This window comes from Rhinolophus sinicus, linkage group LG10 (genome assembly GCF_036562045.2).
Source record: "Rhinolophus sinicus isolate RSC01 linkage group LG10, ASM3656204v1, whole genome shotgun sequence".
Taxonomy (NCBI): domain Eukaryota; kingdom Metazoa; phylum Chordata; class Mammalia; order Chiroptera; family Rhinolophidae; genus Rhinolophus; species Rhinolophus sinicus.
In genome coordinates, this window is record NC_133759.1 from 9,128,784 (window position 1) to 9,156,025 (window position 27,242).

Genomic DNA, 27,242 nt, shown 5'->3' on the forward strand with positions numbered 1-27,242 from the left:
TCACGTTGGAGCACTTTAATTGTCTACAAATTGATGCAATTTTATTATGATATTTTGAATCATTTTATAGTAATAGGTTTGAATAATTTTACAGTAACAGTAAAATTTCAAATAATTTTATAGTAACAATATTTTGCATAATTTTATAGTAACAATACATTTTTGAATTATAGTCAAACAGGCACAGAGGAAAATAATCTTTCCCTGCAGTTGAAATTTTCATACACTCTGGAAATTTCCCACATCTGTCCAGTTCTGGCTCAGGACAATAGATAGCTAATATATTTTACTCACTTTTTTCTATTACTTTTAAAAGTTACTTCAGATGGTAACTGGGAAAGTAGGACTATTCCTGGCACAAAGGGGAACACAAAGAATTTGGTTTCCTGGCGGAGGGTTTTATTAACAAGTACATCAAACAACAATGGTGTGGGGTCAAGTCTTGCACACATTCTTTGCAAGAGTACCGGCAGCCATCATGGCTCTCAACAGTCACACATGGGAAGTGGCACACGGAAACGGCCTGCAAAGGACTGTGAATGCCAATACTTCTCTCAAGTCTCAACAGTCTGTGTCCTTTTGTATGTGTGACTCCAGCCCATGGAAACAAGGTGATGGCAGTGCTTGGGGATGACCAGAGCTCTGTGACAATCCCACCAGCCACCCAGGACTCGATGGCTGACCTCAGGACACAGCTGAATGAGGTTTCCATGCCCACACTAACCACGGAGCAGTGAAAAGTCCTGTGCCAGGCATAGGACATGACATGGACAAGACTTAATGCCCTTCCATTGTGAGATGAACAAATCACTCCACTCAATGACAGATGAGGGAACATCAGAGGTGGGGGGCAGGGAGAAAGAGGGAGGGAGAGGGGGGGAGAGAGAGCGAGAAAGAGACACGTGATACAGCAGGCTAAACTAAGTTATTGGCGTTCCTCAGACCACCCAGGCAGTTTCTGAATGGTCCTACCTGAGCAGGGGTTAAAACAAAACAAAACAAAACAAAACAAAATGAGAAAAACTCAAGGATCACGAGGTGAGGGAGAAGGCTGGAGGCTGGCTCTGGGGTCTGGAATCAGGCTGTAAATTGTCCTCATTCATCTAAAGTCCAAGAGTTGTCTAGGGAACTTAGGATGGGCTATTTGCTCTAACTTACAACAAACGTATTCACCCTCGTCTCCCAGGTGCTTGTGTTTCCTTTGTAGGGGCCTATAAATACACCCCTATTACCATTCTATTTAGCTAACAACTTACAGAATGTTTAAAATACCAAGTAGGTGAACATCTCTTCATGGCTTTTGCGCAAGGGCCTGAGCAGGAGAGAAAATGGTGCGACCGTCCTGCCTGGTGCCCTCTCCAGGGACGATGATAACAAGAGAAGTTGCTGCTCAGATTCCTAGGACATCTGGAAATTCTCTTCTTTTTCTTCAACAACACAAAATGCCATTTACAGCAAGATCTGAAATCACCCCAATCAAGGCCATTTTAAAATTTTCATTTAAAAAATTAACTAGTCATCCAATTTGCAAACAAGTCCCTGCTACTTCTGAAAGTGACTCCAAGGCAACTTGCGTCACTGCCGAACTTGAAAGTAGAAGCAAAGGTGAGTCCACAAGGCCATAAATGGCACTGGGTTGGCAAAGACAGGTAAAGACATACCGGCTGGCTTCATCTGCCCAGCAGCCTTGCCCAAGCTGAGCTGGAGGAGGACGTGATGGGAAGAAAGGGGTGCGACCCAGGGGTCACTTCCCCAGCCCTGCACGTTCATGGGTTTTCAGGAGGCTCAGCCCATGAAAAGAAAATGATGAAAACACTTGGCCTAGACTGAAGTGACATCTGGCCAAAGGATCCCAGCAGAATGAATTTCATAAAAATGTGAAAAAATCCATGTTGCCAATCCTGTGCTTCTTACAGGCAACTACCCCCAAATGGTTGAGAAGTGGAGCCGGCACCTGAATTCTGCGAGTCCCGGGTGCCTTTGGGTTCCGCAGACCACCTTCCGTGGCCCCAGCCACCCAATCCCCTCGCTCTGGGTGTGAGGCACAGAGGTGGAGAGCAGATGTCGGCGACCATGCTCCCAACCTGGCTGGCAGTGGTGAGATGGCCCTGGCACTCCTGTGACAAGGCCGTGGGGCCCTCCCTACAAGCTGAGGGCGTATGCCAACCAACCTTATATATATTCTTCTCACTGAAATGCCAAGGGGTATTGACCTCTGGCCTCAGGAATGTGACATGAGGGCACATTTTGTCTCTTCAGTGCAGAGGTGGCCTTGAAATCTTGCCAGTGTGTGGCCCTCCCTCAGCCCTTGCCACCCAGGGAGCCAGCATGATGAAATGACTAAGGCAGCAGCACCCAATTTCTATGGGCTCTATGCCTCGCTGACCTTTAGTTCGGATTATAGTGCCCTGACCCCTGACCCACTGGAGTGCAGCCCACAGGAAGCCAGAGGTTCTTAACACACCAAACACAGTATGTGAGTCCACTGTGATGGTCAAATTCCTCCTTTATCTGTAATCTGGCGAAGCTATTATCTGTGAGGTATTTTTTGTGTGTGATAGACTGAAAGTGGAGGGAAACAAAAAAACAACAACAGACAAAAGCAGTGTACCTTATACTGGTTTCTTCAAACATCTTGCCTGTGCCAACAATTGGGCAACAGAGAAACCTGTGAAGTGACTGTAATAACTTATCCCAGGCACGCCCTCCACGCTGGTTTTGAGGTCACACACACACACACACACAAACACCCCTTGTTTATAAGGGGCTAGCTCTCAGGACGCGGGCAGGCCTTCCAAAAGCCCATCGTCAGGTAAGCTCAACAGGCGCAGGAGATGTCCGCACATGGGACCCTGAGACTTGCCTTTGCAGGAGCGACTCCAAAGTCACAGACTCTTAAGAGCTCCTGAGGGAAAAGGGGCTAACAGGTGGGTAAAGAGGCCTGGCGCCTGCACCAAGGTCTCATTCCAAAGCAACTCTGCAGTAATGGCAAATCTCCGCCCGGCCCCCAGCTGCCTGTAAGGGAGTGAAGATTGGCGGGGGCGGGGGGAGGCGACACACAGAATGCCATCAGTGTACAAGGTGGAGACCCTGTCTCACTTATTTCAATGCCAGGCTCTGGTTTACCAAGGAAATCCTTCCTAACATACAAGGCACATGCTAGAGTTTCCCTGCACCATAAGGCAATTCAAATTTGTATTGTAGCTGTTCTACAGAAGAACCAGGGTGGAAGGAAGCCCTAAATTATTGTGTGTGTGAGGGGAGGAGGGGGAAGTTGGGGTTGGGGTGGTGGGGGTGAGTTCCGTGCTGGTATTTTCCTGAAGGGAGGGAAAGGGTCGGATGCATTGGCAGCTGAAATCTCTCTTCAGAGGATATTGTGAAATATGCTCAGTGCACACCTTTCCCTCTGAAGTGAACTGTTCCCAGAGGGGAGAGGCAAGTTCATTCAGCTGCACTGATGTGATCTCCCGTCACACACCACACGCTTACTGGAGCGTCTTCCTGAGTCATCTGATGAGGGCATGGCAGCGGAGACATCCACACACCACACAGGTAGGGTTCACCTCGCTGGAGCAAGGAAAGGCACCCAACACATACGCGTAAGCACCCCTCTACCCCAATTCTACCCGAGACCACTCGTGGGTTTCTCATTATGCAACCGTGGCTTTTCATCCCTGTCAGGACGTCTATAAGAGGCTTTGGCTAGAAGTGGTGCTGGTGAAGCGCTGGCGATGAGGGGCCCTTCTCCAGCCTCTTGACATGGCAGGAGTGACAGAACAGATGGTCCTCCAGCGGGTAACAGCGGTGGCCGTCCTCATCATTGAGCTCCAGACCACAGTCCTGGGCGAGGCAAAAATGTCAGTGGCAGCAAAATAAAAGGACTGCAAGATACAAAATGCAGTCCCCAAAACCATCTGTGTGATTGTGAAGGGGCAGAAAATGCCAGCACAGCATACCCAGTACTCCCCAGGGAAGGTCTGGACTGCACTGTCCAGTTCCCAGGCCACTGGCCACATGTCACTATCAGAGTACTTGACATGGCGCTGGTCGGAAATGAGATGGGATGTCCGTATAAACACACACCAGATTCCCAAGACTTAGGACTAAACAAGGTTGTAAAATATCTCGCGAAAAATGTTTTATGTTGACTATGTGTTGAAACAGTAACATTTTGGATAGAATGGGTTGAATAAAATAGTATCACAAAAATTAATCCTGCCTGTTTCTTTCACTTTTTTAACATGGCTCTAGAAAACAAAATTACACGCATGATTTGAATCTGTGGCTCTCGCATTTCCATTGGACACCGCTCGCCCAGAGGGGGTGGAGGGGACAGCGGAGCAAGTGTCTTCACCTTTCTCCCCAGCACCTGGGGCACCACTGACAATGATTCCCAGCTATTTCTACAGTGCTGGCACTGGGATCAATCTATCTGTCACCTACACCCTCTGTTCTCCCCACCCACTGCGTCAAAAAATAAATCTCTTTTCATGGGTGAATCCACTTAATTCTGGCTGAAAGCCCACACACGGGACTTCAAACATTTGTACCCTTCACAAGGGCTGGTGAGGGGCGACCCCAGGCCGGCCTGCTAGTCATGGGCACCAGTGGCTCCTTCAGTCTGAGGTGTGACACGAGGACAGACAAGCGGCAGAAGCTCCCCCCCCGCCCCAACCTTCACACCAACCAGCAACATCCTTGTTTCCCAGAGGGGTTTCTTCATAATTTCCAGGGCTCAGCTGAGAAAGAGGCTCCTGGCTGATAGAATGGCCTACAAGCTGGAGGGACGGACGTCTATTCCCCAAACCGCACACCTGCCTGACGATGTGGCCCCACACAGGACCTGAAAGCCACATCCCCTCCCCTGCCCTTCGGCAGCTGTAGGGAGGGCAGCTGCGAAGGTTTCAGAACTTGGCAGTTGTAAAGGTGGAGAAAATAGTACAGACCTTTATGCCCCAAACATCCACATTCTCTGCAGCTGACCCACCACCCCACCAACCAGGCTCCACTCTATGTCCTCAGCTCTGGAGGGCAGCCCCTTGCCTGAACCTTGATGCCCGTCTCTGGCCCCAATCAACCAGGATGCTTTCCTCTTTGACTCCTAAACAGGCTTTGGAGCCTGGGCGGTGGGGGGGGCCTACCTCGCAGTGGTAACATTCCACATGGTAGTCTCTGTCCATGGACACCACACGGATGGTCTCATCTGAACCCTGGACCGGGAAAAGGCAAGAACAAGAGGCTAGTTGGGGGGCCCATCGGGCTCCACACACTATGGGGGGAGGAAACGATTCTGAGCAACACGTAGGCAGCCTTAGGAGAAGAGCAGAAATCAGGAGTGGATATAACGCTGGCAGGAAAAAGGACACATTTAGCTGAGAAGCGGGAGGGGCACCAGTCCTATCCTCAGGAATGTCGGCGTCAACACGGACAAAAACGCACATCTGTGTGGCTCTGCGCGTCTTCTAATCAGAGAGTTTGCTCTAATTACAGGGACAAACGGCACAAGAAGGGCATTGGGCTGGGGAAGCAGCGAGTGAGAAAGGGGCTTCTTGGTGAGGACACCCTCTCAGAGTCGAGATTCTAGAAGGACTTTTTTAAAGGTGAGAGGACAGGACACAGATCTTATAAATTATCCCAGGGAGAAATTCATGTTGGGAAGACCCCAGGAACGGGTCTGAAGAAGCGTCTTACCTCCGGTGGAAGGATGGGAAGCCCACAGGCTGCACACTTGGGGGCCAACACCCTGGGGGAGAAGCAAAGAAGCCGTCAAGTGCATACTGTGGTGTTTCTGGAAGGCAAGGCCAAGTGTTGCTGGGAGACCTGCTCCTGGGGCCTGCAGGGAGCCCTCCTCACTGGCCCAGCCCTGCCTCCCGCCCTGCGCTCTCCAAGCAAACCCCTCCAGCCCTCGTACAAAGAGGCTCACTGTCTGGGAGTGGCTTCAGTATTGCTTCAGGATTGTTCCTGAGCCGTAATGAGCACATTTGTCCCCTTCGCTCTACTCGGGATAGAGACTGTTTACTGCCTTCATGGCGCCTGGCACAGGCCCAGGCACACCGAGGGGGGTGGAGGCCAGCTGAGTCAGTGCCTTGTGACGTTAGGTAAAGCCCTAAGACACGGGCCTGGCAGATTTGCTCTGTTTATTTTTTTCCCCAGTAAACATGACCTTTAATTAGTTCCTGTCTGCACAGGCATCAACTGAGCTCCTGAGTCCCCCTCAAATCATTAGGCCTTTGCTGGGCTCTGGGCTAACGGTACCAGCTGCCTGCAGACATGCCACAGCAGGTTGCCATCAGTCTCTGCTGAGTTTCAATCGCCGTGACTGACACGAGCGGATCCCAGCCCTCCTTACTTGTGGTAATCTCGGACACAGTAGATCTTGTTCTCTGAGTCCACGGTGAAGGGCACCCCGTCCAAACACTCGTTACAGATGACACAGCGGAAACAGCCCGGGTGGTAGGACTTCCCCAGGGCCTGCAGGATCTGGGGGCACAAAGGACGAGACCAGGACTCAGTGGGATGATGGGCAAGGAAGGGACGGTGGGAGGGAGACGCCCATCAGGTAAAGGGACCATATCAGTGGTCACGCCACACGGGGCACACTCACCCCGGAGTTTCACTTGGCCCAAGACCAACAAATGACATGGGGCAAGAAGAGCTAAACTAGTTACAACTAAACAGGAGGAGACCAGCAGGATCCTTCTCCTGTATTCATCAACCTCCAGGAGGGAATTTAAAGAGCTCCCGTCCGAAAACGTTTGCAGGAAATGATGTAAAGCAGGGCCACGAAAGGCTCCATCCCAGAATTGGGAAGCAGCAAGTGGAAAGAGCAAAGGGAACTCTCCATTAAAATGCAGAGCTCATAAGAAATCTCTTAAGTCCTGCCTCCCGGGTGCCCCTTTTAAGCAGCTTTGACTCTGCAGCACGATGATCCTGTGACTCAGCCCGATTAGCTCAGATCCAAGTGCAAGCAAAGCCTCTTTGTTATTTTCCAACACAGTGAAGGGAAAGCCCCACAATCCTTCCTCTGAGTGTCGTCTGATCTGGATGACACCCCAAGAGAGAGGACAGACAGACGGACAGAACGTCCTTGGTGACGTCAGTGAGTGACCAAACTCACCCACCAAGGATCTGCCCACCTGCCACCCTCTTAGTAGGTGAGAGAAAACATGTTTCCTATTGTCACCGGTTCTCAAAGTGCAGCCCCTGGGCCAGCAGCAGCAGCATCACCGGGAACCTGTTAACAACACACGTTGTCGGGCCCCACCCAGAGCTCCTGAATCACTGGCTCTGCAGGAAGGCCCAGCAGTTGCTGTTTTAATAAAGTGATTCTGGTGCATGTGGAAGTCTGAGTTAACATGAGTCTGGATTTTTCTGTGGTGTACAGTTGAAAGAATCTTCGCTGACTCAATAGGAGGTTTTATTTACGCAATTGGCTGGGTCTTGAAAGTCAGCACAAACTGAGTTGGGAATCAGCATCAGCGAGGTGGCACCAAAACACACCTGCCAGCGATGCATGTGACGGTCGTCAGTACTCGGGAGTGGGGGCCACACAGAGCGAGCGCCCTCAGAGTGGCAGCCCCACACCTCACACACTGCAGCCCTGGGGAGATGGGAGGACTTCCTGCTTTTCCAGTTTTCCAGCTTCTTCATTCCCTCTAGGGTTTCCAGCTTGGGAGTCCAAGCTAGATATGGAATGAGATTGGCTGCCACAGGGAGAGAGGCCTGCAGCGTGAGAGGTCATCTTGGACATTCGACTGTTCCACCAGCTGAGCACCGCTGAGCTACGTGACCCCCGCCAACGCCACACGGAGCAGAGCCCTGGTCTAGTCTCTCACCCTTGGAATCAAGATGAATAATAAATCACTGTTGCTTTAAACCACTAAGTTGTTTTTTTGTTTGTTTTTTTTTTTGGGGGGGGTAATAAAGTAATAAATAAATGGAACACCCTGAGGTTCAAAGAAGGCTTAGGACACCCAGAAATAGGAACAGAGTAGAACCATGTGCATAAATTTGGATACTGTTGACCTGATATGTGACGGGTTCATCAAGACTCTAAAATCAAAGACAAATTCTGCCAAAGAAATGGCACCTGTGGAGTCTGGCAGGCTCTTGGGGAGGGCAGGAGTGAGGGCGTGTGGCTCCTGCCTGCCTCCCCGGGGCACGGGTGGAGGGCCCTGTTCCCAGGGACGCCTGGGCTATGACAAGGACACCGCTCGCAGAGATACACTCTGCTGTGGTGTGTCAGAGCCACTTCTCTTTATGAACAGGGGTGGCTCTGGCTCATGGTTTTATACGTATTAGTATAAAACCAACAGAAATAAGAATTTATGTCCATCAAAGACATGCCCAAGAGGTTCCCAGCAGCTTTATTCATAAGTAGCCCCAAAACACCCAAATCTCCATCAGCGGGAGAATGGATAAACTGCTATATGCCTACAATGCAATTCTACTTCCAATGAAAATAAATAAACTACCAACACAGGCAACAACATGAATGAATCTCAGCAACATTTTTCTGAGTGAGAAAAGGCAGATCCAAAGGAGTCTATATGTATAATCCCATTTATATGAAGTTCTGCTGCCAGCAGAACAAATCTGGGGCGAGAGGTCAGAACAGTGGGCACCTTTGTGTGTGGGGGGGCCAGGTCTTGACTGGGAGAAGGCCACAGAGGAGCCTTCTAGGGTGCGGGATGTGGGAAATGGTCTGTACCTTGATCTGGGTGGTACGTACATGGGTAAATACTCATTCAGCTATACACTTAAGAGGTGTACCCTTTATTCTATGAGTTTCTCAACAAAAGGTAAAATTTAAAGAAAATAGCAACAATTAGCAATTCCCGCCTCCAGAAATGAATTAACAGGTCAGCTTAGAGAGGGGTTTAAACTCTTCTCAACTAAAAGAATGTTACATAATCATAATCTCTCTAACCAGTATATTAAAGAAATCCTACAGAGCTGATCTCCAATTTGATGCCTGAGACAGAATAAGAACTCTATTCCTTAAAGCCCACACCTCAGCCTATAAGGAGACCGGGAAGGAAAACCGTCACCACTGAAAACATAAAGATACTGAGGCCCAAGACAAGCTCAGAGAGCCGGTGGCTGAGCAAGGAAGAGAATGTACAAAACTTGTTCCTTGTTCCACTGTTTCAGAACTAATGACAGTTCCCCAAAACTCGTCTTAGGAACAGATTGAGCCGAGGAGAAGACAGGGGGAAATACATGTTTATCTGACTTTCTGCATCCGACTCCAAGGTAATTGGGAGTAAAAGCAGGTTCCATTTGGCATCTGGGACACCACCAGAATCCCAGAAAATCAGAGGAAGCCCAAGGGAGACAACATGATCAGAAACACAGCACTGTGTAGACTGGAGGGTCAAGGACGCTGACACCAAGAAAAGCCAACAGTGTGGGTTCTACTAGCGCAAGCAAGCTGCGTGGCACAGGGTCTGCTTTTCAGAACCACAAGTCAAGGCAAGAAACACTGCTCTTGACTATTGAGTTCTTGTTGCTCTGAGTGCCTCCCCCTCCCAGTGAGTCAATATGTTGTTCGGCTAACCCTACTCACCATGTCCATGATCAGATGGCCACAAAGGAAACACCGGTCAGCAGACTGCTGGAAGCCAGAGTACTGCAGAGGAAAGAGAAAAGAAAGTGAAACCAGGCAGGGCAGCCTTTCTGTCTGGCCACAGCCCTCAGGTGAGCCAAGATGGGCGCGTGCAGGTACAACACCCAGGAGCTATGGAGGAAGCAGCAATCCGACGTAATCGGTTTCTTCTCAGCGTGCACTGCAGGCAGTACCGCCAGCGCTCCGCGCTCCACGGCGCCCCCGCCCTGCCCGGCCAGATACAACACGCAGGCCGGGACACAAGGCCAAGCATGGTTACGTCATATATCGGATTCGTGTGCGCTGTGGTGGCCGCAAATGCCCAGTTCCTAAGGGTGCGACCTACGGCAAGCCTGTCCATCACGGTGTCAACCAGCTAGTTTGCTGGAAGCCTTCAGTCTGCTGCCGAGGAGCGAGCTGGACGCCACCGTGGGGCTGAGAGTCCTTCTTCTGACTGGGTTGGAGAGTCCACGTACACATTCTTCGAGGTTATCCTCCCTGATCCATTCCACAAAGCTATCAGACGGGAATCCTGACACCCAGTGGCTCAGCAAACCAGTCCACACGCACAGGGAGATGCGAGGGCTGACATGTGCAGGCCGCAAGAGCCTTGGAAAGGGCCACAGGTCCCACCACGCAAGTGGTGGTTCCCGCCCTGCAGCCTGGGGAGGGCGCAATGCTCTCCAGCTCCATTATTACTGCTGATGTGAATAATGTTTGTAAAATTCTTACCTAACACACAATTTAGGAAAGTCACGGCTGCTTAAAAATATTCTTTGTTAAAACTAGTTGTCTGCAGACTGTTTCATGAATGCTTTGTCAAATTATGAAAGTTAAAGTGCAATAACATATGCAGACTATATAAGTGCTGGTGTATCTTGTTTCTCAAGATAAACACTTTTGCCTTTGCTTTATCTTGTTAGGGAGTTTATATGTCTGTGTTTAAAATGCTCTTTGATATAATAGGTGTAAAATAAATTCTGTGAAAGAGGAAGGAGAAAAAAAAAAAAACCAGGCAGGGTGGACAAATCCAGTTGCGTCCCTGCCAGACACAAGCATTGCAAGGAATTTCTTAGAAAGATGTGTCACTCTGTAAAGAAATCTATCATTTCCCCAAGGACAACACAGCTGTGTGATGAATCGGGCTATTCTCTGCCACAAAAGCCACTACAAATACTCAGAGCACTTGCCCTAACAATGACTGTGCCTGGCACCCATGATACGCCACACTGTGTAAGAGGCTGTGCACAGAGAGGCTTTAATCTCTAAGCTGGTGGTTCTCAAAGAGGAATTCCCTAGCATCACCTGGGCACTTCAAGAAGTGTACATTCTTGGGCTCCACCCAGACCTACTGAACTGGAAACTCAGGGGGTGGAGGCCCGGAATCTGTTTTCACAAGCCCTGCAGAAGATTCGATGCATGTTCAAGTTTGAGACCACCACTCTAATCCTTAAAACAATTCTGCAATGTGTATTATACCATTTCTCAAATGGAAGCAAAGGGAAACTCAGAGAGGTTAAGCAACCTTCTCAAGGTCACACAGCCAATACGGGGTGAAGACAAGATTCGAATTCAAGTCTGTTTCCGTTTAAAAAGCCAATGCCTTTTACAGTTAGCTTCAAATAAACTTGAATATTATCTACCTTACATTACCAAAACACACACAACACACACACACTCACACACACACACACTCACACACACACACACACACACACAGAGCTGGAGTCATGAAATAAGGAACGCTCTTCAGAAAACATACTAGATACTACACACTGGAAGATACTAGAGTTTAGATACTGCAAATACAACTTATGGGGGGAAATGTAATGGAAAAGGAGGTAGAAAAAAAGAAAAGGAGACACTTTCTGTAACTCTTCACCAGGTAGTGGAAGTTTCTGCTGCCTGGCACCTCCCCCCCCATCCTACGGGTGACAACAGTTCTTTATTTTCAGTTGGGCTCCAACCCCACCCCCACCTTGTGGTCCCCACTATTCCTGTAGGGTTGACCCCAGGCTGGATTCTAAGACGGGGCACTGACTCAGACCTGGCCAATCAGAGCCTTGCATTCCTCCAGCACCATTGATTTTGCCCAGGGATGGTCATGTGACCCAAGAAGAGCCCATGAGGCTCCAGGAGGTGTCTGTGGAGGCTTCTGGATGGGCAGGCACTCTGGAGGGCTGCCACCATCTGGCCAAAACACAGTGCCTGAGACTAAAGCTAACATGGTGAGAGGCAGAGCCAAAAACTTAAGAGAGAATGACTCCTGAGGGCATTGCTGGGATGAACTTCCTTCTTGCTTAAGCCAGTTTGGGTTTGCCGGAGCGTGCCCCGCAAACGCTAGTCAAAATGAATCAACCCACACATCTGCAAAGAAGCTGGCCCCAGGCCATCTCTGAGTCTCACGTCCCTTGTCCCTGAAATGCAGGCTCAGTTCAACGACCATTCCCCGAGCCCCACTGTATGCTCAGCACTGTGTTCGGGTCTGACAAGGTAAAGGTGGAGAAGCATGTTCTTCCCCAGAAGCCTCCCTGGGGGCATATAGTCGGTGGGGGAATTAAGACTTGTAATTGGACACCATGCTGTGCACCAACTGCTCTCCCAGGGCGTGGGGGCTGCACTGAGGGGGTGCAGCCTATGTGGGGGCAGGAGGGACGAGGAAGGCGTCGGAGTTCCCTGGGCAAAGAGAGGGTGGAGACATCCAAGCAGGGGAAACGGCGCTAGCTAAGGAAGGCAGGTGAGGCTGGGTGGGCATGCAGAGAATGGCAAGCCACAGAGTGAGCAAGACACAACAAGGCTGGGAGGGAGGCTGTGGACTGCAGAGAGCTTTTCTGCGCATGCTCTGAGCCACGGGTAGGCCCAGTGGACACGCAGACAGTGTGGAGGGGGCCATTAGGCCAGCCCGGGGAAGCCATGCTGAAGTTGTGAGCTAAGCAGGCCCAGGGAGGTCATGGTGGCACAAGGCTCAGTGCTTGGCTGCATTCTGGGAGAGACAGGAAGGAGGGGTCGAGGACGAACCCAGGACACAGGTCTCAGAGATAAGGACCCAGGGCAAGGTGATGTTTCTGTTTCAGGCAAGTGGAATGTGAGGGGCTCCAGCCCAGGACTGTCCAGTGGGCAGTGAGATGTCAGCAGCTGGCCTCAGAGGTGCTGACAGGCCTGGAGCTCAGATCTGGGAGTCACTGGCACACGGACGGACTTTCGATGGGTGAGAGAGGCTGGATCCCCATGGAGAGCAAGGAGAGTGAGGAATAAGGAAGGCCTGGACCTCAGGCCGCAGGTTTCAGAGATGGGTGGAGTCGGCAGAAATGGGCAAAGCAACAAAAGGACAGGTCGAGTGGCCCCAAGGTCCCTTCAAAGCACAAAGCTCTGTGGTTTGTCGCTTGCCTCGGAACATGGGCCACCCCATGCATCTACAGAAGCAAAGTCAGGACCCCTTTCTCAGGCAGTGCAGCTTCCCACCGGCGCTGCGGATCACAGCAAGAACCACCCTCTTCTCCCAGCCAGGGCATCTCTGCATGTTCCCTGCCTGTCTCTGGTCAGGACTGCAGGGAGGGGAGCCTTGGGTGACAAACTTACCAGGAAGTCTTCCTCACAAAATACTTTGCCATTGACAAAATAAAAGGCTTTTCCTCTCAGCTTCCGGCCTGAGAAAAAAAACATAAAGACAGGGTCAAAAGAAAATGTTACTATGTAACAAACAAAAGAAAAGAAAGGCAAAATCGCTTTAAGCAGAAATATACATGCAAAAAATGCCAACTGTGGATAACAGTTTCTGACTACTGAAAGCTGCTGGTGGCCCTTGGCCATGGCGGGGGGAGGCGGTGGGCTGGGGCCCTTTGGGGGCTACTGCTTGGAGGGAAGACGGAGGGCTGACTTGGGAATCACATCCTACGCCCACTTGTCACACGTCTTCTCTGCTGAGAAAGAAGCCAGCCAGGTATGTGGTGGCAGGATGGCAGAGGCACACACAAGAGGTACCGCACAATGGTCCTTTGTGAAGCTGCTATTTCCCAGACATTTGGGACTGCCACCTCTGCCATGTTCTCCAAGGGACGCTGGTGACGACCTATCAGGGAAGTCCTATAAATCTCCTCCTTGTTTTCAGATTTTTAAAAATCTGAACTATAGAAAATACACATGGTTGGAAGGATACTAATTTTTCTTGTTTTCTCTTGATCGAAATGGGGTGAGCAGGAGTGGGGAAAAATTCAAAGCACCTTGACTCTTCAGATGTAACTTTAGTTTCCATAAAGCTAGGCCACTGACAAGAATGACTTAACGTTATCAGTTCCTTTGATCCCTTATGAAAAAACACGATGGGTCATGTGTTCAAGGCCAGTGGAAGCTCCCCTATGGGAGATCCTGGGCCCGTCTTACGGGGAAACCTGGGCCCGTTCCTTAGCAGCACGGCCAGATCTGAGAACATTTCCAGTGACACAGGCACAAAATATATGCAACAGACTCCATGGGAGTTTCAAAACCTGAAGGCATTCTAAACACTAGTGGAATCAAGCCCCAGGGTCCACAACATGAAACCAGAATCACTAGTGTTGCAAATATTAACAGAGAAATCTCCTGACAAACAGAGTGTCCCCAGCACAGGCAGAACACGAGGTGACAAAAGAGAGACTGTCGACGTGAACTTGTTGGAGGTCGGAGCCGATGCGGAAAACTTTCCCTGCAGAGGAACGGCCACAGGAATACAACTACAAAAGGGGGACTGCAGACTTGAGTGTGAAAAACAAAAGCTATTATGAGAAAATCCAGGCAGCTGTCTTTTTTTTTTTTTTTAACATAATTTTTATAAGACTTTATTTGAGCCCAAACTGATGACGACGCTGGGAAGCAAGGTCTCCAATGCTCCCAGGCAGCTGTCTTTGACTTTGGCACAGAAAAGGACTTCTTGGTGAGACATCAAAAGCACATCCTATAAAGGTAAAGACTGACAAATACGACATCAAACATATAAACTTCTGTTCAACATAAAACAACAAGCACAAAGTTCAAAAGTCAAAACGGTTGAAAAGCCAAACTGCTCCTCAGCTGGGAGGCAGAAAGAGAAGGCCAGAGGCCAGCGGGCTTGAGGCCACAGGCCACATGGAGAGACCCAGGAGACAGAAGAGGCAGAAGAGTGTGTCCCTGGCCACAGGTGAGCATGGCTGCAGACTCGGAGGCTGGACTGGAGGCTGAGGTTAGCAAACAAGGGTGTTGACTCTGAGGCTGACCTCCACTTTCCTGCCTCTGTCCCCCACTGATCAGGAAGGTCCCGCCCTTCTCCTGGCCTGGTCAGACCCTTCTTTGTGTGGTGTCTGTTGCTGCCAGACCCACTGTTGACTCAGTGTCTTCCCAACTCTCTGATGGGTTTCTATAGAACTTTTTAATACTCTGAGTACATGCTCCATTCCTGGAGGTAATTTCCAATCTGTTACATACTGTGCAGAAATGGCTATGGTCTGAGAGCAATAACTGCTGAACTGAAGAAATAAAAGGCATGCCCAGGACCAGAAGATGGCTATCAACCATACAACAAGGTACTAGTATCTAAAACATGGAAAGACCACCACCGATTGATAAGCCAAGCACAAGTAGCCCAATGGAAAAAATGGGCAAAGGACAGGAAGGGAAGGTGCAAAGAAGAGAAAACCTGTTCAACTCTATCTAGGCAATAACCATTGAAAGATGCTCGACCCCACCAGCAATGAGGACGTGCAAATTAAAACCACAATGAGATGTGACCTCATTCCCAGGTGGGAAGAAATCACTCCGCCTGACAATATCACGTCCTGGTGAAGGTGTGGGACGAGAGGAAACTTGCTGGCGGGAGTGTCAACGGGCACGACCCCTTTGGGAAGAGTGTGGCAAGAACCCATAGAGCTGAAAATGCACATTCCCCACAGCACACGCCTGGGGTGCCCCTTGGGAAGCTCTCCCTGTGTGCAGAGGAGGTGCACGTACGGACGTTCACTGCAGCACTGAAAGGAAAACCTGGAAACCCAGAAGCATCTTCAGTGGTCACCAGCATAGAAAACCTGGAACATACATTGAGGAAGAATTTGGAGTTCTGGTCACAGCATGAGATACTACACAGCCATCAAAATGAATGAACTGGGTTTGTACCTATCATTATGAACTGAATATACTGATGTGTAAATAAGGAAAACTGCTCAATGATGCATTCATATGGTAGGTACTATATATGTAAGTTAAAGCGCACACACACACACACACACACACACACACATTTCTTTAGGTGAAACACTAGAAACCAAAAGCAAATGACAAACTAGAGAAAACATCTGCACTATATGACAACAAAGAATTTAACCCATATATGCAAATAACTCAATTATCAGTCCAATATAAAAAAAGCAGGAAGACAAATGGCAAAAGAAGTGTGAATGACCAACAAATATAAAAGAAAATCTTAAACTTTGCTCATGATTTAAAAAGAAATTGCAAATTCAACTAGTACTCCATGCTTTCTCTATCAGACTGGCAAAGGTTAATATTCAGTGTTAAATGACATTGACAGACAGGCATTCTCCACTCTGCGAGGACAGTAGAAACTGAAACAAGCTTTTAAGAGAAAATATGGTATTAAATATCAACAGAATTTAGAAATTCAAATTATGTTTACCCAAAAATTGTACTGTAAGAATTTATCCTAAGAAAATTATCGAGTTTGATGGCTTAAAGGATTTTCATCTCAGCATCATTTATCATAATAGTCTATGAAAATGAGCATCAACCAAATGTCTAATTCCTGTAAAATAAATTACGGTGTTTATACTAGTATGCAGCCATAAAAAAATTGTATTTTCAAAAAAAGATTTAATGGTACGGAGAGATACTTAAAATACTTTAAAAAGGGATATAAATGTGTGTGTGTACAGATATGGGTATACATACTTACACACCTATATAATTTATGTGTATGCAAAATTATGTGTATGCTCATACACATCAGATGTATACTAAATGTTAACAGTAATTATCTTTGAGTATTGGATATGGGTTATTTTTAATTAGTTTTTTCTGCAATGACTATACCGTGTTTCCCTGAAAATAAGACCCAGCCAGACCATCAGCTCTAATGCGTCTTTTGGAGGAAAAATTAATATAAGACCTTGTCTAATATAATATAAGATCGGTTATAATATAATATAATATAATACCCGGTCTTATATAAGACCCCCATCTTACATAATATAATATAATATAATATAATATAATATAATATAATATAATATAATACCCGGTCTTATATAAGACCCCCATCTTACATAATATAATATAATATAATACCCAGTCTTATATTAATTTTTGCTCCAAAAGACGCATTAGAGCTCATGGTCCGGCTGGGTCTTATTTTCGGGGAAACGCAGTATCATTTTTATAGCCTGGAGCAAAGTGTAATCGACTGAGGCAGTGTGCAAAGGGCAAAGGGGCATATGTTAGAAGGCTACAAGTCTTTACGTCTCCAAAATTTCTCTTCTGTCCTTTCCTCAAAGTTAGCTACCCTCACTTCTGGAAAGTCCTAGAACCTTCACAAGTGTTTCCTGATGCTGCTAAACTAGTGTGTAATTAGAACATGCACTTATAGCTAAGTGATTTCAAGGTTTCTAACAGAAGCCCCTGACAGCCATGAAAGTTCATTACTTTATTTACTGATAACTCCCCCCTCTATAAAAAGATTCCAGAGGCCTCAAAGTTTTAGGGGGGAAAAAACAAGGACTGGAGTATCGTCTCCACTTTTTGTCCCCACCAGGCACCTGGGTGAAAACTGACCTGCTGCCTCCAGTCCCTCCCCAAAAGCCAAGGCGACAAGGACACAAACAGCCATCTTAACAGGTGCTGCTCAGCTGTGAAGGAGAATAATCTCCATATTGCCTGTGGGCAAGTAAAGCCCAGGTCCAGCCCTGTCTGTGGGGTTCCCTTGTTGTAGTGCTTCCTTCTGGGAGAAACCTTCGGATGACAGGAAAGGAGGCGAGGCTGCAGCTGCCGATGAGACCACTGGAGGGCACGAGAAGGCCGCCTAACACCCACACAGGACGTCCTGGAGAGAGATGAGGCCTCTGACCCACAGCCTGCAGAACGTGGAGCTCCGGACTGGGTCCAGGACTGGGCCCAAGAAGTTCTAAAGAATCTGAGTTGGGAACTGATTTTTTGTTCCAGTAGAGGGCAGATTACCTCTGTTCCAAAAAGCATAGAGGAAGATCACTAAACATGCCAGAGCATTGAACACTCTAGTAGTCTAAGCAACACAAATTAAACAAGAGCATTTTCACTTAGGAAAGATATCAACAACGGATTTTTAAATGATGACAGTCCTATGTGATTGTATATCTCTGTAAGCTACCGATGGGAGTGTAAAATGTTAACTCTGCCTGGAGAGGAAACTTTCAAGTTTATCTTTGACTCAGAGGGGCTATCTGGGACTCAGCTTAGGGAAAGAATCTGAAATGTGAATGCATATTTACTTAGCTCCATATTGAGAGCCTTAGACAAATGACTACATGAGACAGAGTATATTTAAATGACAAAATATTATGTAACCATTTAAAATACCATTCAAATAAGTGTTTTAGTGATACTGGAAAATGCTCATACTACAAAAAGATACTCAAAATACATTACTAAGTGAATAAAAGCAAGCTGGACAACTGTATTTATAGTACAGTTCCATTTCAGTAACTTGTACACATACACACACAAACCACTAATATGCAAAAGGAAAAAAACCTGGAAGACTGCAACTAAAACTGGTAGTGGTTAGCACTGGTAGCTAGCACAACAGGGAAATTTCACTTTCACTTTTACAAATTTATTTTCTTTAACTTATCTAGTATTATGTAGCACTGGTAGGTTGTATTAAAGGGAAATTTCACTTACTACTTTAGACATTTCAATATCTGAAAATCTTTTTCCAGTAGTAGGCACCCTGGTAGATGATATGAGAAAGAAACTGCACTTTTTGCTTCATCCATTTCTAGATTAAATTTTTCTAGGATTCCGTATTTATAATCTGCAAAATAATACTTTTTCAATTTCTAAAAGAAAATCTTGGGCCAGCCCAGTGGCTCAGGCAGTTGGAGCTCCATCCTCCTAATGCCAAAGGCTGCCGGTTCGATTCCCACATGGGCCAGTTCGATTCCCAGTGGGCTCTCAACCACAAGGTTGCTGGCTGGACTCCCACAAGGGATGGTGGGCTGTGCCCCCTGCAACTAACAACAGCAACTGGACCTGGAGCTGTGCTACACCCTCCACAACTAAGATTAAAAGGACAACTTGACTTGGAAAAAGACCTGGAAGTACATACTGTTCCCCAATAAAGTCCTATTCCCCTTCCCCAATAAAATATTTTTTAAAAAAAGAAAAAGAAAATCTTTATGAAATAACATGAAAAGTTAAAAAAGAAAAGTGTATTTCAACTATGTAAAGAAGAAATTCAAAGAAAAAAGACTGGAAAAGCAATCTGCCCAAGAGTGACAGTGACATCTGCATGATGGGGGGGGGGCGTTCACTAGTTTGCTTCTTCATACTTTCCTCCACTCCCCCACACTTTTAATAATGAGCAGTTATCACTTTGATCATCATTTTAAAAAGTGCGCAGCTGGCTAGACAAACCCTCTTACTTGCCAGTCCCCAAAGCTGGGAAGTCCCGTGTCTGGATTCCAGAGGCCAAGGAAGGAGCTTAGTGGCTACATCTGCTTTTCCTTTACTCAAAAAAAAAAACAAAACAAAACTGAGGACGCCCCCACAGACCTGAGAGGGTGGGGCCTCCGTCTGCTCTGAAGGACTCAAACTCCAGTTTTTACTTTAGTTTTGAAGGACCACCTAAGTTTAGAAAACCAAATCCCACATCCAGATGTATTGATTTGTATTTTGTCAGTGGGAGGAAAAGCTCACATCTGTTGCTTGCTTTCTATGTTTCAAGTACTGTACTTAGAACTTTCATATATTAAAGTTTTTGAAATGTTTAAAAACATTGCCACACGCTACTGCCTCATTAGCCCTTCTTTCTGTCCCTGTCCTGCCAGATGCCTTTTACAGGGAAATCCATGCATCACACTCCCTGCCCCCTCCCCTGGGTTTTCAGCGAGTGTGGAAAGGGCTCACTAAAGAACAAGGTAGAAATAAAACCCATGCTCTGTCCAGGAGGCAGGGATTGCTTATTCTTGGGAACCAATGGAAACGACACTCCAGGATTGCTCCCAACCGTCCGGGTTTTCTTTTCTCTCCACAAAAATCATGATACTTATGAGTTAAACGTTATCAGCTCCATTTTGTACATTTCAAGGCTCTGAGAGGCTCGCCCAGGCAGTGAGTGGGCAGGACAGGAACCCAGGTTTGTGTGACCTGGAGTCCATGCTTGTCCCCCGTGCCATGAGCCCACCTGCACTATGGACACTTGTTGAGTGCACACCTATGTGTGGAATCCCGTTTCTCTCTTCCTCCCAGGGAACGGAGAAAGGAATTCTCATTTTTTGAAGCACCATGTACTGGACACTCTACCTACACTGTATCTCACTTAATTATCTTGACAATTCTGCAAGAATCTCTTGCGATGGTGCACGTGTGGATATAACTTGATGGCTGAAGGGTACAAGAGGTCAGGCAGAAAACAGCAAGTAACCTCGTCTTGAGAAGCAGGGAGGCAGAAGGAACGTAATCACTCCAGATCTGGCCAAAGAAACAGGCAGCAGCTAACCTGGAAATTCCTGAAATCACTGCCACTGTCCAGAAAGTTCCATTCAAACGCAGGACCTAGAATCGTCTTCATTGACATATATAAGCTAGAGCAGCCAAACACCACTAGGTGGCCCCAAAGCACAGCCAGGACCCGGACAGGCTGACACAGCACAACCCGCGGAGAACTCCCAGCTGGCTGCAGTCATTTCATAAATCCTGCAATAATGTGACCCGCACTTTAGGCAGTTTAACTCCACTTACTGAATTATGCAAAAGCTAAAGCAGTCAGGCAACATGCCTATGTGGCTAAAACTAACTAGATGAACAGGGATTGGAAGCCAGGTCTCTTTGGTGCAGTCACCAATTCCCACCACACTACACTATTTCCTTGAACCAGAAGGAATCTCTCTCAGACTAGGGAGAAGAAGGTAGATTTCTTGGCCTTCCCAATCAAACCTCAAGGGAGTAGAGTGGGGACAAGTTTCACTGTCCTCACTCCCTATGGCGGCACATACTTGGAGGTGTGACACCAAGAAGCCAGCTGTGGCTGTGGCTGTGCTCACATAGGCAGAGGCCCAAATGGAATGGTGCAGGGCTGAGCACCAAAATATTAGGCCAGTGGTTCTCAAACTTTAGCATGCTTCAGAATCACCACGTGGCTCTATTATTACAACACAGATCGCTGCCTGCTCTCCACCCAATCCCCCCCACCCCCTGCCCATTCTGATTCCGTAGGTCTGGGAGGGGACTGAGAATTTGCCTTTCCCAGGTGATCCTGGCGGTGCTGGTCCAGTGCTGGTCCGGGGAACACACTTTGAGAACCACTGAGGCTTGTCTCTGAACCAGCATTTCCACTTGATGAGATTCATCATGGTCAAACAAAAGGGCTAGGAGCTGGACCACCCGGGGAACAATTAGCCTCAAACAAAGTTGTGGAGGGAAGAGGGCGTGTGTCAATGTGACACCTTCATAATTCTAGTTTCAGAATCATCCTGCTTCTGGCAGAGGAATCCCTCACACCAAGAAACAGCGAGTAATATGCACACCAAAAACAGACCAAAAAATAGTTTTTCCAGAGCTTTAGAACACAGCAGCCAACGTTGTTCTTTATTTAATAGTTTATAAAATATTGACTAATAAGCATATAGGCTCATCAAGAATCCACCCCAAAAGCCACCTCCCACAGACACAGTCAATGAATATTTTATATTTGCCTTCGGGCACCTTCAGTTGAAAAGTGAAAAATGCAGGTGACGCCAGTGTGGCCTGACGAAGGAAACAGCAGGAGAGGATGTCACAAAGAGAGGTCAGCCACCTCATCTGACAAATAAAATGAAACCTGCAATACTCCCCATTCTCCCTTCCCTCTAGAAATAAAAGTGACTCATCTATTCTGGAAAAGTAATTGGCCCTTAGCTGTAAGACCTCACCACAAATTTCAGTTTCCAAAATACCTCCCTGAAAAGTAAAAATGCGAGGTTTTCCCAACAATGAGAAGAGTCCTGAAAAGGGAAGTTGAAAAATCGTTTAGCTTGGTTTCTATTGTACTGTCCCAATCGGTCATTTCAACCAGTGCTGTCTCGGAAGCCACCAGCCATAGATGGCTATTCATATGTAAATCTAAATTAATTAAAGTAACTTTACAAATTCAGCTGGAGTACTTGAACCAAAGCATTTCAAGGAACTGGCGGCCACTTGTGAATAGGGCAGCTATACAATATCTCCATCATTGCACAAAGTTCTACTTCAAACCACATTTCCCAAAATAGATTAACTCTTACAATGTATTGCTAATAACAGAGCACCAGAAAGAAACCAACCAAATTAGTCCAGCTCAAATGAAACAGATCACCCTGGATTTCACAGGCTCCTCCACTCAGTGGGCCGAGGAACAAGCCAGAAGCCGGGAGAGTGAAAAGGTGCTCAGGGTGGAGTCCATGGCTTTGCCACGTCCCAGAAACCAGAGACTGGCCGGTCACCCAACTCCCTGGGTTCCTTGGTAGAAGGCGTTGTGGAGAGGACAAAATGGGATCAGAGTAGGGAACCTGGCACAGTACTGGCTCCTATTATTTGGCATAATTGTTATTGCCAGAATCCCTTCAAGGACCTTGTTTCCTGCACTGAAACCGATCTGAGCTAAAACTCACATCCACCACCATCTCCTCCTCTGTCCGACTCCTCCAGGTCACTCCTTCCTTCTCAGTTGACCTGTGGCAAAGGGCTGGGTTTTTGTTTTAACTTTAATTTCCATCTGTCACATTCATTTTCATAATGTGGAAAAATGAAACACAAACTCCAAGCCCCGGCGTACTGTCAAACTGTTATGAAAGTTTCTAAACAGCCTCCGTCTCTGTGCTTTCCTCCTTCCTGGCCAGCACTGGTCGAAGGCCACACTGTGAGTGGCCTGCTCGACAATGCAATTCTCTCCTCGCCAGCCACTCCCAAGTCCTGTGTTCTCACACAGTTTTACAAAGCCGTTCTTTTTGTGTGCCATTCTCACTATTCCAAACCATTCTCATCCAGATCAGAGAGGAAAACGCTGCACAGAGAAAAAATCCAGGAGATCTTTCTAGGGTTTCAGCAGAGATCTTCCTTTGAGTTTCAGCAGAGCACAATTAGCACATGAGTGTGAAGGGACTAACCACAGCTAGGGGTCAAACACATCCAAAGGATACAGAGAACAGTGCCTGGTGTGCATGGGGGGGCCGGAAGCAGTGCTTATCCCCACCAGCTGGACTGGAGAAACTCATAATAATCCACAGAGTATTAAGTGAAATACACAGAAAGGTTCGGCCCTGAGAGTGGGGAATATTTAGACTGAGTTCTGCTCCAAACTCACCTAACAAAAGTAAGAGCCAGACTGGAAAGGAGCAGGTTCCACCTAATTTATTTGCAGCCTGAAGAAAGCTCAGGAAGATTTAAAGGAATATAAAATATCCAGGACAGAGCAAGGTAGAATTCACAATGTCTGGCATCCAATCAAAGATTACCAGATATGTAAAGAGGCAGGAAAACACAACCCGTAATGAAGACAACGGTCAATCTATGGAAACCAACTCAGGTCTGACACAGACATTAGAATTAGTAGAGAAGAACATTACAAATTGTTACTGTACTCCATATGTCCAAAAAGTTAAACAGTGGCATGGAAGACACGTTTTTTTGTGTGTTTTTTTTAAGATTTTATTTGAGAAGGGGAACAGGACTTTATTGGGGAACAGTGTGTACTTCCAGGACTTTTTTCCAAGTCAAGTTGTTGTCCTTTCAATCTTAGTTGTGGAGGGTGCCGTTCAGCTTCAAGTTGTTGTCCTTTCAGTCTTAGTTGTGGAGGGCGCAGCTCAGCTCCAGGTCCAGTTGCCATTGCTAGTTGCAGGGGGCACAGCCCACCATCCCCTGCGGGAGTCGAACCGGCAACCTTGTGGTTGAGAGGCCGCGCTCCAACCAACTGAGCCATCTGGGAGCTCAGCGGCAGCTCAGCTCAAGGTGCCATGTTCAATCTTAGTTGCAGGCGGCGCTGCCCACCATCCCTTGTGGGACTCGAGGAATTGAACTGGCAGCCTTGTGGTTGAGAGCCCACTGGCCCATGTGGGAATAGAACCAGCAGCCTTCGGAGTTAGGAGCACGGAGCTCCAACCGCCTGAGCCACCGGGCTGGCCCCAACACATTTTTTTAAAGACCCAAATTCAACTGCTAAAGATGAAAACTAAAATATCTGGGAAGAAAAATATACTGGATGGGATTAAGAGCCGATTGTGCATTACAGGAGAAAGGATTAGTAATTCTAAAGGCCTAACAATAGAAACTGTCCAAAAGGAAACAGAGAAGAAAAGAATTTAAAAACTGTAAAGACTCTTGTGGTGCCTCAGAGGCAGTCGACTGCTTCAGGATGAAGCTGAACGTCTCTTTCTCAGCCACTGGCTGCCAAAACTCATTGAAGTGGATGATGAAGGCAAACTTCGTATGTTTTATGAGAAGCGTGTGGCCACAGAAGTTGCTGCTGACATTCTAGATGAAGAACGGAAGGGTTATATGGTTCAAATCATTGGTAGGAACAATGAACAAGGTTGCCCCATGAAGCAGGGTGTCATGACCCACAGCCGTGTCTGCCTGCTGCTGAGTAAGGGGCATTCCTGTTAAGACCAAGGAGAACTGGAGAAAAGAAGTGCAAATCTGTTCAGGGTTGCATTGTGGATGCCAATCGGAGTGTCCTCAACTGTAAAAAAGGGGGAGAAAGATATTCCTGGTCTCACTCATACTACTATGCCTCATCCCAAAACAGCTAGCAGAGTCCGCGAACTTTTCAGTCTCTCTAAAGAAGATGATGTCTGCCCGTATGTTGTGAGAAAGCCCCTAAACAAAGACGGTCAGAAACCTAGGACCAAAGTACCCATGATTCAGCGTCTGTTACTCCACGCGTCCTGTAACACAAACATCGACGTATTGCTCTGAAGAAACAGTGTACTAAGGAAAATAAGGAAGACACCACAGAATATGCTAAACTTTTAGCCAGAAGAACGAAGGAGACCAAAACATAACGGCAGGATCAGACGGTCAAGTGACAGACATAGGCTTTCTTCTCTGAGAGCTTCTACCTCTAAGTCTAGTAAAAAATCAGATCTTCTAAGAGTAACAAATAAATAGGATCAGACATGAAAAAAAAAAAATACTGGAAAGAGCATAAGTGAACTGTGAGACAACAGAAACACAGATAAAGATGACATTGAATTTCTGATTGAAAACAATGCAACGGGGAAAATGGAACAATATCTTTAAAGAACTAAAAGAAAAAACTATCATCTTAGAATTCTATAATCCAGCAAAAAAGATCTTTTAAAACCCAAGTGAAATAAAGATGAATTCAGATATTCAAAATTTGAAAGAATTCATCACTGGCAGATTACACTATTTAAAAAAAACCCAAATGTTAAGGGAGTCCTTTTGTTTTGGTATGGGGTTATGGGTGATTTTCTTCATGTATATGTGTGTGTGTGTGTGTATATATATATATATATATATGTGTGTGTGTGTGTGTATACACACATATATGTGTATATATACATGTATATAGTTGTATATGTATATATATATATATACACATATACATATAGTGACTATATTGTCTTTGTGATGTATAAAGTACTGAAAATAATAAACTTCACAGGTCATTTCTTATAAAAAAGTGAACTCTGGTTTAGGAACTAGAGATTACTGGCACTGTCCAATATGGTTGCCACTGGCTACATTGGGGTATTTAAATTTAAACTACAATTAAAATGAAATAAAATAGGGTTAAGGGGATCAAATATATGGTGATGGAAAGAGAACTGACTCTGGGTGGTGAACACACAATGTGATATATACAGATGATGTATTCCAGAATTGTACACCTGAAATCTACATACTTTACTAAAAATTGTCACCCCAATAACCTTAAAAAAAAATGTAATAAAATAAAAATTTCAACTTCTCAGTCACACTAGCCACATTTCAAGCACTCAACAGCCACATGTGGCCACTGGCTGCCATCTGGGGCCATGCGAGTCTAGAGTTCAGGAAAGCAGCCAGACAGCTGGAGGCCAAATGAAGGTACAGACCGGTGGGTGGTGAGGCCAGCTGCAGGGCCACAGAGAGGTTCCCCGCGGACGGCATCAGTTCCCGGGGACGCTCACCACGCTTGCACGTGCCTGTGTCCCAGCTCTGTGGGCTTCAGGAAGCTGGCATCTCTGTGGGGAGACCCAGGGGTCTGCATCGTAACAGGCTCCTCATGACTGTGACTGATGTGCAGTACAGGGTGAGGACCACAGGTGTGTGGCAAGGCAGAGCCCCGGGACCTGAGTTGGGACCCCAGCCCCCCACGCACCAGCTGTGCGACCACTGTGAGACCCCACTCCCTCTTGTGTAAATGAGTGTGACTGGGAGGCAAATGAGGCGGCATGAGAAGACAGATCAAATATTCCATAGATGGTGGCTCATATTATAGCCGGTAACGGAAGCATAGAAACATCAATAGAAACCAGGGGTGCAAAAGAAATTGTTGGTGAGGAAACACACAGAGAGGAAGTAAGGAGGGAAGGGAAAGTGAAGGAGAAGGAAGATGAAAGGGCCTGTATTAGTCAGGGTTCTCCAGAGGAACAGGATCAGTGACTGTGTGCGTGTGCGTGTGTGTGTAGAGATAGATTTATTATAAGGAATTGGCTCACACAATTATGAAGGCTGACAGGCCCCAAGATCTGCAGTCAGCAAGCTACAGACCCAGGAAAGCCGATGGTGCAGTTCTAGTACAAATGCAGGAAAAACTGATGTCCCAGCTCAAATTCCCTTAATCACGGGGTCAGCCTGAGGGGTTCTACTCCGGCCTTCAACTGATTGGGGGGAGACCACCCACAACAGGAAGGGCAATCTGCTTTTCTCAGTCAATCTGTTTTACTCAGTTTACTAACCTCATCTAGAAACATCCTCACAGACAGACACATCCAGAATAATGTTTGACCAAATGTCTGAACACCCCATGGCCCAGTCGACACATAAAATTAACCATCACAGGGCCAGAGTTGAGGACAGAAATTTAAGAGAACATTTGAGAGAAAGATCACTTAAGAGAGAAAAGGAGAGATGCTGTTAGCAAAACGAAGAGAGTCACGGAGACCCAAGTAGTGTATCTGATGCCAGAATACAGTTCACACCTCCAAAAAACACCTTCCTCCCTACACACAGGATTCTGGCTCTGAGATGAGGCGCCCACTGCAACGTCTTCATGCTAATGAGGGTGTAGTGCCCCCGGCACATCGGCACACACTCCACTCTCCTCTTAAGAGGTGCAGAGACAGGTGACATATAGGGTGCCACCAGGTCTCACTCTTGGGCTGGGATTACTGAAGGAAAAAAATGCATATTTCTATCCCAAACTATACATGTGCTTGGCATGGAGATGTGGTTAACA

At 46.9% G+C, this 27,242-nt stretch overlaps 1 protein-coding gene across 2 annotated transcripts in view; it reads right to left on the minus strand.

The window, feature by feature from the left end:
- The window catches only part of LIMD1 (LIM domain containing 1), a 59,895-nt gene continuing 32,653 nt past the window's right edge, over nt 1–27,242 (minus strand). For both annotated transcript variants that reach the window (XM_019724059.2, XM_074312509.1), the window contains exons 3-8: nt 13,187–13,254; nt 9,569–9,631; nt 6,350–6,480; nt 5,692–5,743; nt 5,142–5,210; nt 1–3,840 (exon numbers count right to left, since the gene is read on the minus strand). In XM_019724059.2, the coding sequence (XP_019579618.2) occupies nt 3,703–3,840; nt 5,142–5,210; nt 5,692–5,743; nt 6,350–6,480; nt 9,569–9,631; nt 13,187–13,254 (521 nt within the window). In that variant the 3' untranslated portion in view covers nt 1–3,702. The remainder of the gene's footprint in view (nt 3,841–5,141; nt 5,211–5,691; nt 5,744–6,349; nt 6,481–9,568; nt 9,632–13,186; nt 13,255–27,242) is intronic.